Below are 12938 nucleotides of genomic sequence, written 5' to 3' on the forward strand. Positions count from 1 at the left end.
AATAAAACAATTATTTCATTCTTTTCTTTAATTAAATTAGCAATATTCCTTAATCATAACAGAATAGGCATTCATTTCTAAAACATTCAATTAATTCTATAAACTGGCTGGCTGGCAGTCACATGATTCAGCAAATGTAAATTGGAAACAGTGAAAAATTAGGTAATCTTAATTTAGTCAACTATATATTATGTTCTATTATGCTGCATCCGAATTGTTGCCTAAACAAGACTAAAGCTGAATTTACATCTATGGGTAACAGTGAGTAAAAAATATCTGCATCTCTTTCTTGCAATATAACCTTTGTTTCAAAACATGCAGGTGTAAATTCAGGTTAATTGTAGAATGGGTTATAAGTAACCCAGTGGGCCCTCTGCTGATTCTGATCACTCGTATGTGACGTGAAGAGAGACTTGTACACCTCTGAGCTCTGAGGATCCTTGGCTATGCTGTAATCCTTCTTTGTTTTCTTATATGATGGGTCTTGTACCAGATCATTTGAGCCAAAGGCTCGCTTTTGTGACCCTAAATGACCTCTAGGCACTTTGTTAGGGTTATACTTAGGTAGAGAAAGAGGTATGGTCTCAATTTCTTTTTTGACAGCCTGACTGGATCCTGCTTCTGGTTCTTCCTTGACCTCAGTTTTGATTTCAGTTGAGGTTGAGGTAGAGGAGGCATCTGAGGTAACTGTGCAAGAACTTGTGGCTTCTGTTTTGATGTGTTTGTCTGCTTTGGATTTCTTGGTTTTCCTGTTAGCGACTCGGGTGGCCATTTTAGTTTTGAGTAGTTCAATGTCTTCTTCTGTTCCATTGAGAATGATGACGTCATTGTCAGTGAAGGGTGCCTGGCACTGTGGATGAGATGATAAATGTCGTTGATTTTATTGATTGATTGATGCAGTTTTTCATATAAATAGATAAAAGAAAAATCTTTAATGGCAAATGAATTCCATATTGTTATCACTAAATTTTGCTTATTTATATTCAGAATGTAATAATTAATATTCAATCTACATTTACCATGTGGCAGAGGTGTTGCTTGACCTCCTTGAGCGCCCTCTCGGCGAGCACACAGCCACAGCTCCAGAGGAAGACGAACCGGAACTTGCCAGACATCTCGATCCCGCTGATGGGGCAGATGTATGGAGAGCTGTCTCCTACAGCTCCATCTGTGTGCTCAGTGGCCACGTAGGCAGGGTTCTTCACTAGTTTCAAGTCTTTGATGTCCTGGGATACACAAGATTTTTGTAAGTCTTAAATAAGCCAATAAACTTGACAATCTTTGTTTTAATACTTTTAGCCCGAGTTGCTATTGACTAAGTGAAAAAATATTTACCCAGAAATTTTCTACTTAGACTAGCCAGATGTTAAGTACGTAGATACTATCTTACATAAAGTATGTGAATAATTCTGTCAGTGAATTTTCACTGTATTCTTACCTTCATGTTTTTAATATGGCTGATAGATTCAGGCTTAGTTTCCTTGTCGAGCAAGGCTTCGAGCACGGAGCTCTTGCTGTAGAGGCGGCCGAGCCCGCAAGCCACCACGGGCTCCTGCAGGGGCTGCTGGGACAGCGCACAGTTGCGCCACTTGAACGAGCGTTCCGCATCTTTGTCTTTCTAAAATATCAGTTTTAGGTTAGTATGTTAGAACAACTAGGGAAGAAATACACATGGTAATTATGTTGTTTTCATTTTTTTAAGCAAATTAATTAGGAAATGAGATAAATAAATACGTACTTGCTCTGGTTTCTTTTTCATACGAACGAGTTCATCTCGCCGAGGAATGGTACCGCCATCACAACCCATTGTGTAGTTATTGATATATCAGTATTAAGTGTAATGCAAGAAGCACTTATACTACTTAGAGAAGTGAATAATGAACTTAATTTCATAAAATACGTAGTGCAACAACACAACAATACACGACAGTTATGACACATGCCAAACCAAACCATAGATTATTGTTTTTGACGTGATAACGTCTAATAACTCGTTACTACGGGCTGCATGCACGAAAAAGATGACGTCATTGTCCCGTTCCCCAAGGCCAGCAAGCGAGAGCGCGGCACGAAAGGTGGTTTGTGTATGGACCATTTTCAGGCACACGCTTGCCGTTCCGCCGGCGTAACAAGTGGCAGAGGAGAGGGCCGCGAAACGCCCGCCTGTATAGTCGCGCGGCACGTACTGCTTTTCTGAGTATTACGTAATACGTAGTAATTTATTAGTACTAGTGATCTTTTTTGTTTCTGTTTTATAATATTGGTAATGGTGGATATTAGTGAAAACATACATACATATAATCACGTCTATATCCCCTGCGGGGTAGACAGAGCTTGCATTTATGTGACTACACTACAAAGTACGTATATGTATTTTATACCTACCTGCCTAAAGTCTAGGGAAGGTAAAAAAGTAAATGACCATTTTATAAAAGTAAATCATAAAATTCATATAATATTTTTGCATTTTATTTCATTGGTCCGACCGACCGGCGCGGCGACCCTAAGTGCGTTTTCACATTATCCAATCCGATATCGGATGTCGGACCGATATCCCATACATTACAGGCGCCATCTTGGATTTTTTCTATTGAAACCCTTCCAACATCCGATATCGGATCGGATAAATTTAATGTGAAAACGGCCTAACGTATTAATCACACCGGCCGCAGTCATCGCGCCTAGCCTAGCATAAAAGATACACGTGAACTCAAATGTTTATAAAGTGAAGTGAAATGTTATTGTGATTTTCATGTGTGTTCAATACAATTGCGGCAATATAGATAAGTAATTCTTGCATTTGAATATCTCATAGATTAATCTATACCTCAGAATATATAATAGTACAAGTACAGAAGGCCCACTGCTTTGATGTTCACGAAATGCCGCCTTTTGAATGCCTACAAAATTCTAACAAAGAAACGAGCCGCACGTGCGCAGCGTCGGACGATAGGGATGCCTATGAATTAAAACGATTTAATACTCAGATAAAATGCTATTATATTCAAGTCTTGGGTACTTTCTAGGTATATACATGTACAGTATTTATATATTATTGTTGAAATCCCAACATCACAAGCCTTATTGAACTTTTCCGTGTGACTTAAGCAATAGTAGATCTGTGTAATATTGTCCTATTTTATTCATGATATTTATTTAACTAAGCATTATAAGCCATTCATTTTAAAAGAAGCTTTAAAAAACTCGCGACGTAAAGTAGCAATAGAAAGTGGGAACGTGAGTTCCGTGAAAACGCACCGCGCGCCACTCATTATTAGGCCGCGAACTCGCGGTCGCCAGCATGTACTTTGTAGCGCGGCGATAGAATCGCGGAGTGAGCCGCCCCTGTCTATACTACTGTAATGTTTGACGTTATCACGTCAAACTACCGTCCGTAAACTGACTTTACAGACAACCAACTTTTTTTATTTTAAACTTAGTGTTGTGCTTGAAAAGTTCCGATTTTTACAATTTATCTACGGAACCCATAACTTTCAGTATGTTCGGCACCATTCTTTAGTCGCTGTGTTAAGAGATTGTGAACTTGAACAGTGACAAACGTCAAAATTGAGCCGTCAAATTCACGTGTGTGTACATTAGCATACTTTACAAATTTTACAATCAAATTGAATGTAATTTTTCGCAAAATTGTAACCCAAATGTTAAGTACAAACTAGTAGACTTATTTATTGTGTTTGATAATGCCAGACGTAGAAATGGACCGTGTCCCAGAGAACGGTTCTGATGCGGAATCCACTACTCAAGACAGCGTAGAAGGCAACTCAGTATCAAAGTCTGGAAAGTTGATCAACAAGAAGAAAACCAGAAAACGTGGAATAATATTCCTATCTACTATCCCTCCCTATATGAATGTTGCTAAAATAAGAGAAATATTTAGTCAATATGGTGAAGTTGGACGAATTTACCTGCAGTCAAGTGCCAGTAAGTGTTTAGAGGTTATGTTTATTTTTTCGAGACATACTAATCCTGTTTAAGGATTTTTAAAGGAGGGTTTAAAAACAATATTATCATAAAATGACTAAAATATAAATATTAACCTACATTTCGTTTCAGAACCTGGAGAAAAGCGCAAACGCGTCCCAAAACAGTTCACCGAAGGCTGGGTAGAATTCCAGAAGAAGAAAGTAGCAAAAGAGGTAGCACTTAGACTGAACAACACTAAAATAGGCACGAGGAAAAAGTCCCGCTACTATGACATGATCTGGAACATCAAATACATCCCACGGTTCAAGTGGATCCACTTGAGCGAGAGGTTGGCATACGAGAAGGCTGCGATGAAGCAGAGACTGCGGGCGGAGATCTCGCAGGCCAAGAAGGAGGCTCATTACTTGCAGACCAATGTGGAGAAGAGCAAACGGTTGAAGAAGAAGAAAGCTGTTCAGGAGGATTAGGTTTAAGGTTTTAAATAAATATAAAAGTGAATAATTGGTTTTTATTTCAGATTTTGATCTGTTTTCATATCTTGTCACTGTCCAATACCTGTCCTGTGTTAATACCTTTAATATTGAAACCTCATGTACCAGTGGATTTTAAGTTTTCAAATTCTAAAATAACAAAAGTAAGAAACAAAAATATCAGTTGATCCATTTATTTTGTTGATTAGGATAAATACTACTTCACATCTAATGACTGTATGGAAAGATCATTTGCTATTTGGTTGTTATTTGCTAGACTAGACAACTATTAAACCTAAACAACATAGTAGTCACCACATAGTTAAAATAGTGTGTGATGGTATACTCTTGGGTTGACTCGTTCGTTTTTCGTCATGATAAAGATAAAGATAAAGATAAAGATAAAGATTATTTATTTGCAAAATGTAGTGATTTACATAGTTGGACAGTAATATTAAGTGCTTACATTTTACTTAAAGAAGCATGCAAATTTTTCTTATTAGCTAGGGATACTTAACTAAGTGTGTACATGTAAATGTTATGTACTAATACCTAATACTAGTATGAGGCTATGAGCTAACTTTGCATCACAACAAAGATTTTTATTAATATTAATTCCTATAATTTACAAGACACATTATTACATTCATATAATTTATTATTATTAATTAATTTATAAGTCATAGGAAATATTCGTTAATTTTATAAAAACACTTATCTAAACAATATTGAGCTAATTTATATTTAAATTCAGGCATGTCAGAGTTCCTTATTTCTACTGGCAATTTATTAAATATTTTTATAGACATACACAAAACATTATTTGAAAAGAATGCTGTCTTCGAGTGGTAAGGATAGCATAAGTCTGAGCCGTTTCGAGACTGATATATTGTAGTGGATGCCTTATTTCTAAATAAACTTATATTATATTTAACAAATAAACTTATCTCATAAATGTATAGTGAGGGCAGTGTCATCACTTTTAACTTATGGAAAAGAGGTCTGCAGGGTTCTGTTTGATGCACACCACATATAGCCCGTATACATTTTTTTTGTAGTAGAAATACTTTTTTCATATTACTACAATTGCCCCAAAGTATTAACCCGTAACGTAAATTGGACATTACATGCCCATTAAATGCTAAGAGTGCAGACTTTTGTGAAGAAAGCTGTGAGATCCTCCGCAGGGCAAATATAAACCTGTTCAGTTTATCAATTAGCATTTCCGTGTGGTCTTTCCAGTTAGTATGGCAATCTAAAATAATACCTAGGAAGCGAATTGACGACACACATTCAATCGAAACACCATTAAAGTTTATTTTTACGTTCGTTGGTTTCCCTTGTGGTGCATAAAATTCCATGAATTTAGTTTTAAGGAGATTAACTTTCAATTTATTATTAACTAACCACATATTTACCTTTTTAAAGACTTGGTTGATTTCCGATTCATAATTTTGGGTATCTTTCTTTTGTACTACTATGGAACAGTCGTCAGCAAAAAGCGTCATCTTGTGTTTGGTAATAGAGGGCAAGTCGTTGATATACACGAGAAAAAGCAATGGTCCAAGGACGCTGCCCTGTGGAACGCCAGTCGTAGCATTAACGCAATCGGATCGATACTTTATTAACGTTTTTGTGGTATCGTCATATTTCTGTATCTCCGTACATTGTACACGTTGGTTTAGATAAGTTCGTATCCAATCGTGGCAGTTCCCTCTAATACCATAGTGGTATAGTTTCGTTAATAGTATGCTATGATTTACTCTGTCAAAAGCCTTTGACATGTCCATAAAAATGCCAGTAACTGATGTGCTATTATTTCTACAAGTCAAAATATTTTTTATTAGATCCATTACAGCTAAGGTTGTCGATTTATTTTTACGAAAACCAAATTGATCTCCGGACAGAAGATTATGCTTTTCAAGAAAATTGGACATTCTATTATGTAAAGTTTTTCGAAGATTTTCGATAAGACTGGTATGAGCGCTATGGGTCTATAATTTAAAGGGTCTGTTTTATCACCTTTTTTCAGTAAAGGTTTTATAATCGTGAACTTAAGTTTGTCAGGAAATACGCCTTCTGCCATAGACACATTTATTATGTGGCTTAGTACAAAAGCAAACACTGAAATATTTTCTTTTATAATTGATGTAGGTAGTTCATCATAACCAGCTGCTTTGGAGTTTTTTAATGTCATGATTACTCTTGCAACCTCAGCTGGACTTGTCGGGTATAGGTATATTGTTGAGTCTAAGTTTTGTAATTTATATTGGTATTTACTTGTACTTTGTTCGTTATCTGTTAGAGTCGTAAATTGATGATGTTGTCCTCCATGTTCCTAAATTTGTCCGATTCTGCTTTCATCAGCCATTCTTCATTCGTCAACTTAGTCTGCAGTCATTATTGTCTTTGACCACAATGAGTTATTGGCCTTTCTCTTATTGCGACTCAATCGTTTTTCGTCATTTCGTATTTGGTCATATTCTAAGTTGGTACCGACCTAAGACTGCCAAAAAACACGAAAAACATAGATTTAACAGCGAACATGCCGAAAGAAGATTATGACGAGTGAAGAACGAGACGTATTAAGATAAAGATGAGCAACGAAATTGACCATAGTTGAGAAAGACCATCGACGATCGTGACGAATAAAGAATGACAGACGAAAGCAGAATCGGACAAATTTAGGAACATGACGAAAAACGAACGTGTCGACCCAAGAGTATACCCGTGTGATATCACTTTATTTCTGGGTGAAATCAACCCGTCCACTGATAATCTCCTCGACCCGCATCCTCTGCTTGCTGTTGAGCGGGTCCGGGGTGAGCTTCTGTATGTAGCGGCGCGGCGGGATGACGTGCGACAGGATGCCCTGCGAGAACTCGCGGTGCACGCGCACGCCGCCCAGCGCCAGCGGCTGCAGCCGCTCGAAGCTGTGCAGCTCCTTCATGAACTGCCGCCGCTGCGCCACCTTCGACCAGTGGTAGCGGTGGCGGCACACTACGCGGCTGGAAGAGGGTTGAAAGGCTTGCTTATAGTCTATATGTGGGAAGAGAAGAATCGCAGATTGTTTAGGGCTCCAAGCGTTCCACGATGCCTATTTCTTTTTCCGAACATACTCTCATGACCCTAGCTAGCTAACAAGAAGTCTATGCTTGCAGCTTTAGTTGTGTTATGAGTGCGTTACTAAAGGATTTAAGTAAACTTATTCTTGATGTTTGAGCTGGCAGTAATAATATAGGGAATCCTTCATCTTATAGCATGCAGCAATGATATTTGAAGTTACATTACAAACATAAACTGACGCCTGTATTCTCAAACGGGGTAGGCAAAGCACATGAAACTGCTCAAGTTTTAGTGCAACTCTGTTATCTAGAAAGACTTACTAAGCCAGCGCCAGTTTGGTGTAACTCGGGTGGATGCTGACGTCGGAGCGCGCCAGCTCCGGAAACCCCGGGTACAGCGGCACCCGCCGCTTCTTCGGCTCGGCCGCCGGTGGTTGGTTCTGCATCTTTAATGTGTTCTAGAGGAAATCTTTACGTAGTGTTTATTTACAGGTGTTTGAAGGGTAGTCTATAGGGGTGACTGTTGCTAGGGGTTGTTTGATCGTTTTTGACACAGGTTGGGAAATGAGGTTAAGGTTCTATTACTTTCCTTTGTGGTGACAAAAATCCTATTGTCTGCCTTGTCGTATAGTACTCTTTGGCCTCTGGTTGTTCACGGTCTGTAGGTACCTCATAATAATAAAGGTACTTAACTAGACTTGGCTCTCGAGATAACCGCCATGTATATGTTGATTCGACGACCATTAGTCCCATAGTCGTTTTAGCGAACAGTCTTGACCAACATCTTAAGAGACTCTCGCTAGGTGGCTGGATCAAGGGCCAGATGCAGAAGGCGGTGATCTTGGACACGGCGCGGATAGTCCGACGGTTCCTCTCTCTGCAGCCCTAACCACCGGCAGCTTGGGCCCTGCCCCGCTGCTGGCGGCACCCTAGGTTAGATTTTTTATAATGTGTTTATATTGTTTTGTAAGTAATTTTCTTTTTAGACTCATATTATAAACAACCTAACTTAATAAATAAAACGAATAAAGGAAGGTACTTATGCCAAATAGAGGGAACCCACCTCATAAATCGTCATGGGTAGGTATTGACACAGTGTAAACAGAGCGGCAGAATTACTCACTTAGGCACTTGTTTGCGGAATAAATTTGGTACTGCTATGCAGTATGCAGATGTATTTGGTTGGTCCCTGTACATGGTAGGGCAAAAATCTTTACAGATATATTTTCATTTTGTGTGAACGATTCTGCGCGAGCAACCGTTCGTTCAGTCAAAGAGAATAATATACAGGATTTTCAAAGTAAAATTTGTAGTTAAAATGCATAGACTATTCAGTTTATGGAAGTACTTGCTCCAATAGTAAATGAGAAGAGAATTAGCAGAAAAGAAAACGATCAGGCAGTCAAGCATGCATGGTCGTGCGATAAATGATGAAACATCAGGCCATCCCTGTCACACTATTTGTAAGTTTGATAGGGACGCCCTTATGTTTCATCATTTATCGCGCGACCATACTTGCCTGCCAGAACACCAATTTAAATATGGCTTTACGAGTAATTTTAGAGTCATATGAAATATTTAGTTTCATCAATTTTATTGGACAGCAAAATTTCTTTGAAATTTAGAAATAAAGGTCGTAATTAAATTAACAGTTTATTCATACAGCAGTATCATTTAAATTATTAAAACTACTTCCCAACCTTCCCTTGCAGTGTTCACTTTACATACATTTGATAACTTTTCCGGTTAGGACTTTTCTATGTTGATATTTTCCACTGAACATCTGTCAAATATGGGATATTAGATTCTAATACTATACAATTAAGGATAAATTTGCAGTATTCAAATATTTGAAATGCCAAAAACAAGCTTTCTTTCATTTAACACTTCCTGTTATTTTGAAAATATCACATAATTCTCACTCAACAAGGCATCATCGGTAACATCTATTGGAAAATTATATTTAAAAGAAATTGGTATGTGTGATTCATAAAAAAATATAGTTTGACACCTTTGGCTTAGCTTTTGTAGTCTGATGTTCAAATCTACAATAAACCATTGCCACATTATTCATAGAGAAGCCAAATGTTGAACAGTATAAATTTCAGTTTTTTCAAAGATGGTAATGGACTTTGAGATCATAGCTTCACACAAAACAGTAGGAACAACTTGTTTGATATGAAGGATTTTACAAATAATTCTGTAAGTCTGACCAAGAAAATACTCCACTCAGATGCTTTCTGACATGTAATCAACCATCACAGACACAAGAGGAATAAAATATGTTGTACACTTTGCAAAGACAAAGCATAACAAATTCACAGTATTAGATTTGACGGATGTTCAGTAGGAAGTATTTTAGTGTGTTAGCTCAAGATGCCGAGACAGCGGCCACTCTGCTCTTGCAGACGCACTCATTGAAGTCGTTTACTAGCACTGCACACAGCAGGGACTTGTCGGGGTTTGTGCTGTAGCATTGCAGGACCTGAAATTGTAGATTGTACATGTTAGTTAATTTGTCTGTTAAAAGAACGGACGGAGAAACATTATAAAGATACTGACATACATGTATTCATTCATTTATTAGTGGAGACTGTGTGGCTTATGTATGTGTATTGCGATTTTACTATATGTGTTGTATTTGCCTGTTTGTTTCCCAAAGGTTTAAATAAATAAATAAACTTAAATATGGCAGGCAATAGGGCATACAAAAAATATTATAATAATAAACAGAATTGTGAATGTAAAGAAACATCAAAAGAGTGTTGAATACAGAAGTTACAAAATGCCACAACCATGTTAATTCATAATTATTAATTTATAATTAATAATATTGTGGATCAAAGGGATATTGCCATATTCATTCATTTGAAAATAATGTTTCAAAACTTAATATAATTTCATGTCTATCCAGTAAAAGCACTACAAAATTAAGTACACAGTTAATATAGTTTAAATATGCAAGAGCATAATAATAAGTGATTGTACCTTTGCTTTTTCCTCTTGACATGGTGGTAGCTTATTAGCTATTTTATCCTTCTGCGCTAACTCAAACAAATCACTGGCCTCTTTCAGAGTTTTTTGATATTCAATCTGCATCCCGCTATTGATTTTCTCGTGTGCTCGCTTTAGTCCCTCGATCCTCCGAGCCCAGTAGGCCTCCTCTGACGCGTTGTCTTGCTGCTGCCTTCGCGACTCGTAGTACTGAGGCGGGACGAACTGAGGTGCCACAGGCGCTGCTGGCTGAGCTGCTTGCTGCAATAGTCATTGACATATTTTAAAAAGTTAAATAGTATGGGCTGTTCGTTTTTCACAAGCTTAAAAATCTATGTGGCCACGGTTTAAAATGTTTAACTACTGCTTAAAACTGGCTATTCACTAGTTTGATTCGGTTGTCTAAGCTGAAAAATAACCTAGATTTCCAAGGTTATCCATAGAGAAACTTCACACCACACAATCGCACTTATTGATCTATTAATTATAACAAATAAAACGAAAGGCAGTTAAGTAAGTTTTTAGCGGTTTGGTAAACAAAACACTTGGCACAGTTTGTTTTATCTAGGCGACATTGATGTAAATTATGTAATTCAAAATCGGACTCATACATTCGCGGCCAGTTGAGCCTGTATCCTTTCTAACGCGTCTTGGGAAACTTGAATAGCATTTTCGTTATCCACGCTCAGTTTTCTTGTGCTTTGCGAGCCTCCCATGTTATTAAAAAAAATAAACCAAGTAATTTTATGTTCGGCGAATCACGTCAGAAAGTCATTTTTTGACAACTGGCTCAGCTACCATAGAATAGATATACTTAACCCTATTAATGATTTGTAGCGCATGTATTTATTTTTTCATTTGGCAACATTGGTCCGAAAGAAACTCGAAAGATATTTATGCTTTAGTTATACTTCCGTGGATATTTATATAACTTTCTTAAATTGTCCATCACACGTTTTACAATTTTATTTGACTCAATAATTTTGTTAAGAAAAATAATAACAAAAGTAGGTGGCAGCACTAAAACTGCTCTCAACTCTCAACAAGTCCTCACTAGATGGAGTTGGCAGTGTCTTCAACTGGAAATCAGTTGTTACGTTACGACCGTTACTTTAGACGGTGTGCGAACTCGCATGCGATTTCAGTTTATTACATTGCGGGCTGTTGAGGTTACATACAATTTTGCACAGCCATCAAATACCGCAATGTAATAAAACTCGTACCTATGCGAGTTCTCGTACCGTCTAACTGGGCCCTTATTACGGAGTGAACCGCATTAGGTACTTGTAATAGAAATAAACTTACAAAATGATTTGTTTTTAATAATTTAAGCTCACCTAAGCTAATCAAAGGGGTTAAGATGAGGTGGGCAGAGCTGCACCCCCATTCCCCGCGGATTGTTTGCCTCTTGACTGCCTCTTGATGATTATATGAGGCTAGTAAGCGTGGCTTGGTCACTCACGGTGAAGCGAAGAGGTAACCGGCTGGATTTGCCTAGTGTAGCCGAGAGTCTCAAATAACATCCGGGTTACCCTTCGCACCTGATATTGTTACAAGTTTCTGGCAGGTAATTATTTTGCATATTTGAATGATGATGATGATTTTTAATAACTATGTGCTTTGTGTGCGATTCTATTATAGGTAATTATGCACCTATTCCTTTATTACCAAGTCTAAAATACTACATACTTACATATACATAGAAAAAGAAGTCCGCTGTCGCGTATGAGAGTTATAGTGGCCCTGAAAAGTGAGCTTCAAGTGCTCTGCCCAATGCAATGGGGTAGCCCATTTCGGAATACCAGCGTGAGTTTATTTATGTGCATGTAGTATGTATGTAATAGAAAAATGGCTCATAGTAGTATTCCCTTGCGCTGCTTGCGGCACATACGCCGTTGTGGGACGACGCGGGAACCGCCGAACCGGTCGGGCCGGCCGCTATCATCGCCGTGCTTTCTTCTGTCTGATCGAGGTGCGATCCGGCTCACGGGGCATATCGAGTTTTCTAGGTATTTCTGAAATAGTTCGATGGATTTGGGTACCTAATGTTTTCTGCTTCTAGAAACTTTTATTTCGTGAATTTATGCAAACTTAGCTCGAAATAATATATGTACCTAAGTATACTTACTGGCAATTTGTCAGGGAAGTCACGTAATACCCAATGAAAACAAGTACAGCCCGTTCAGCCTTTAGTAGGTTAAGAGAAATGCCGAAGAACATCCTTCCTACGATTGAAGGAAACTCCTTGAAACAAGAACAAGCTTTAACCGACTTAATGAAGTTTAAGAAGCGGCTTGTCGTACTTAGCGAACAATGTGGGCTCGGCTCGGACCTGCGCCGATTAAATAACTTGGGAACTCGTAGCACGCCAGCAGCGGCTGATTCTTTTACTTCAATCTGGTTCTTGCTAAAGAACCCTGTTATGTATGTAGGTATAATTTGTTTTCAATGGTGACAAATTTGA

The 12938-nt window shown here is 38.0% G+C and overlaps 4 protein-coding genes across 4 annotated transcripts; 1 reads left to right on the forward strand and 3 right to left on the reverse strand.

Annotated features, from left to right (window-relative positions):
- Positions 1 to 9: 9 nt before the first annotated feature.
- LOC125225480 (replication termination factor 2) lies at positions 10 to 1940 on the reverse strand. The gene is made up of 4 exons (XM_048129224.1): positions 1739 to 1940; positions 1439 to 1618; positions 1020 to 1226; positions 10 to 850 (listed from the first exon to the last, which is right to left on the reverse strand). Exons 1-4 carry the CDS (start codon positions 1805 to 1807, stop codon positions 335 to 337), a joined length of 972 nt encoding a protein of 323 aa, XP_047985181.1. The 5' UTR covers positions 1808 to 1940; the 3' UTR covers positions 10 to 334.
- Positions 1941 to 3607: 1667 nt separating this feature from the next.
- Positions 3608 to 4786, forward strand: LOC125225849 (pre-rRNA-processing protein esf2-like). Its single transcript, XM_048129720.1, has 2 exons — positions 3608 to 3942; positions 4075 to 4786. The coding sequence occupies exons 1-2, from the start codon at positions 3702 to 3704 to the stop codon at positions 4410 to 4412; spliced, it is 579 nt and encodes a 192-aa protein (XP_047985677.1). The 5' UTR covers positions 3608 to 3701; the 3' UTR covers positions 4413 to 4786.
- A 1971-nt stretch (positions 4787 to 6757) lies between these two features.
- Positions 6758 to 8350, reverse strand: LOC125225850. Its single transcript, XM_048129721.1, has 2 exons — positions 7802 to 8350; positions 6758 to 7423 (listed from the first exon to the last, which is right to left on the reverse strand). The coding sequence occupies exons 1-2, from the start codon at positions 7924 to 7926 to the stop codon at positions 7159 to 7161; spliced, it is 390 nt and encodes a 129-aa protein (XP_047985678.1). The 5' UTR covers positions 7927 to 8350; the 3' UTR covers positions 6758 to 7158.
- Positions 8351 to 9117: 767 nt separating this feature from the next.
- Positions 9118 to 11259, reverse strand: LOC125225456. Its single transcript, XM_048129191.1, has 3 exons — positions 11086 to 11259; positions 10469 to 10735; positions 9118 to 9965 (listed from the first exon to the last, which is right to left on the reverse strand). The coding sequence occupies exons 1-3, from the start codon at positions 11188 to 11190 to the stop codon at positions 9852 to 9854; spliced, it is 486 nt and encodes a 161-aa protein (XP_047985148.1). The 5' UTR covers positions 11191 to 11259; the 3' UTR covers positions 9118 to 9851.
- Between the last annotated feature and the right edge of the window lie 1679 nt (positions 11260 to 12938).

Source organism: Leguminivora glycinivorella, chromosome 4 (genome assembly GCF_023078275.1).
Source record: "Leguminivora glycinivorella isolate SPB_JAAS2020 chromosome 4, LegGlyc_1.1, whole genome shotgun sequence".
NCBI classification, from domain to species: Eukaryota; Metazoa; Arthropoda; class Insecta; order Lepidoptera; family Tortricidae; genus Leguminivora; species Leguminivora glycinivorella.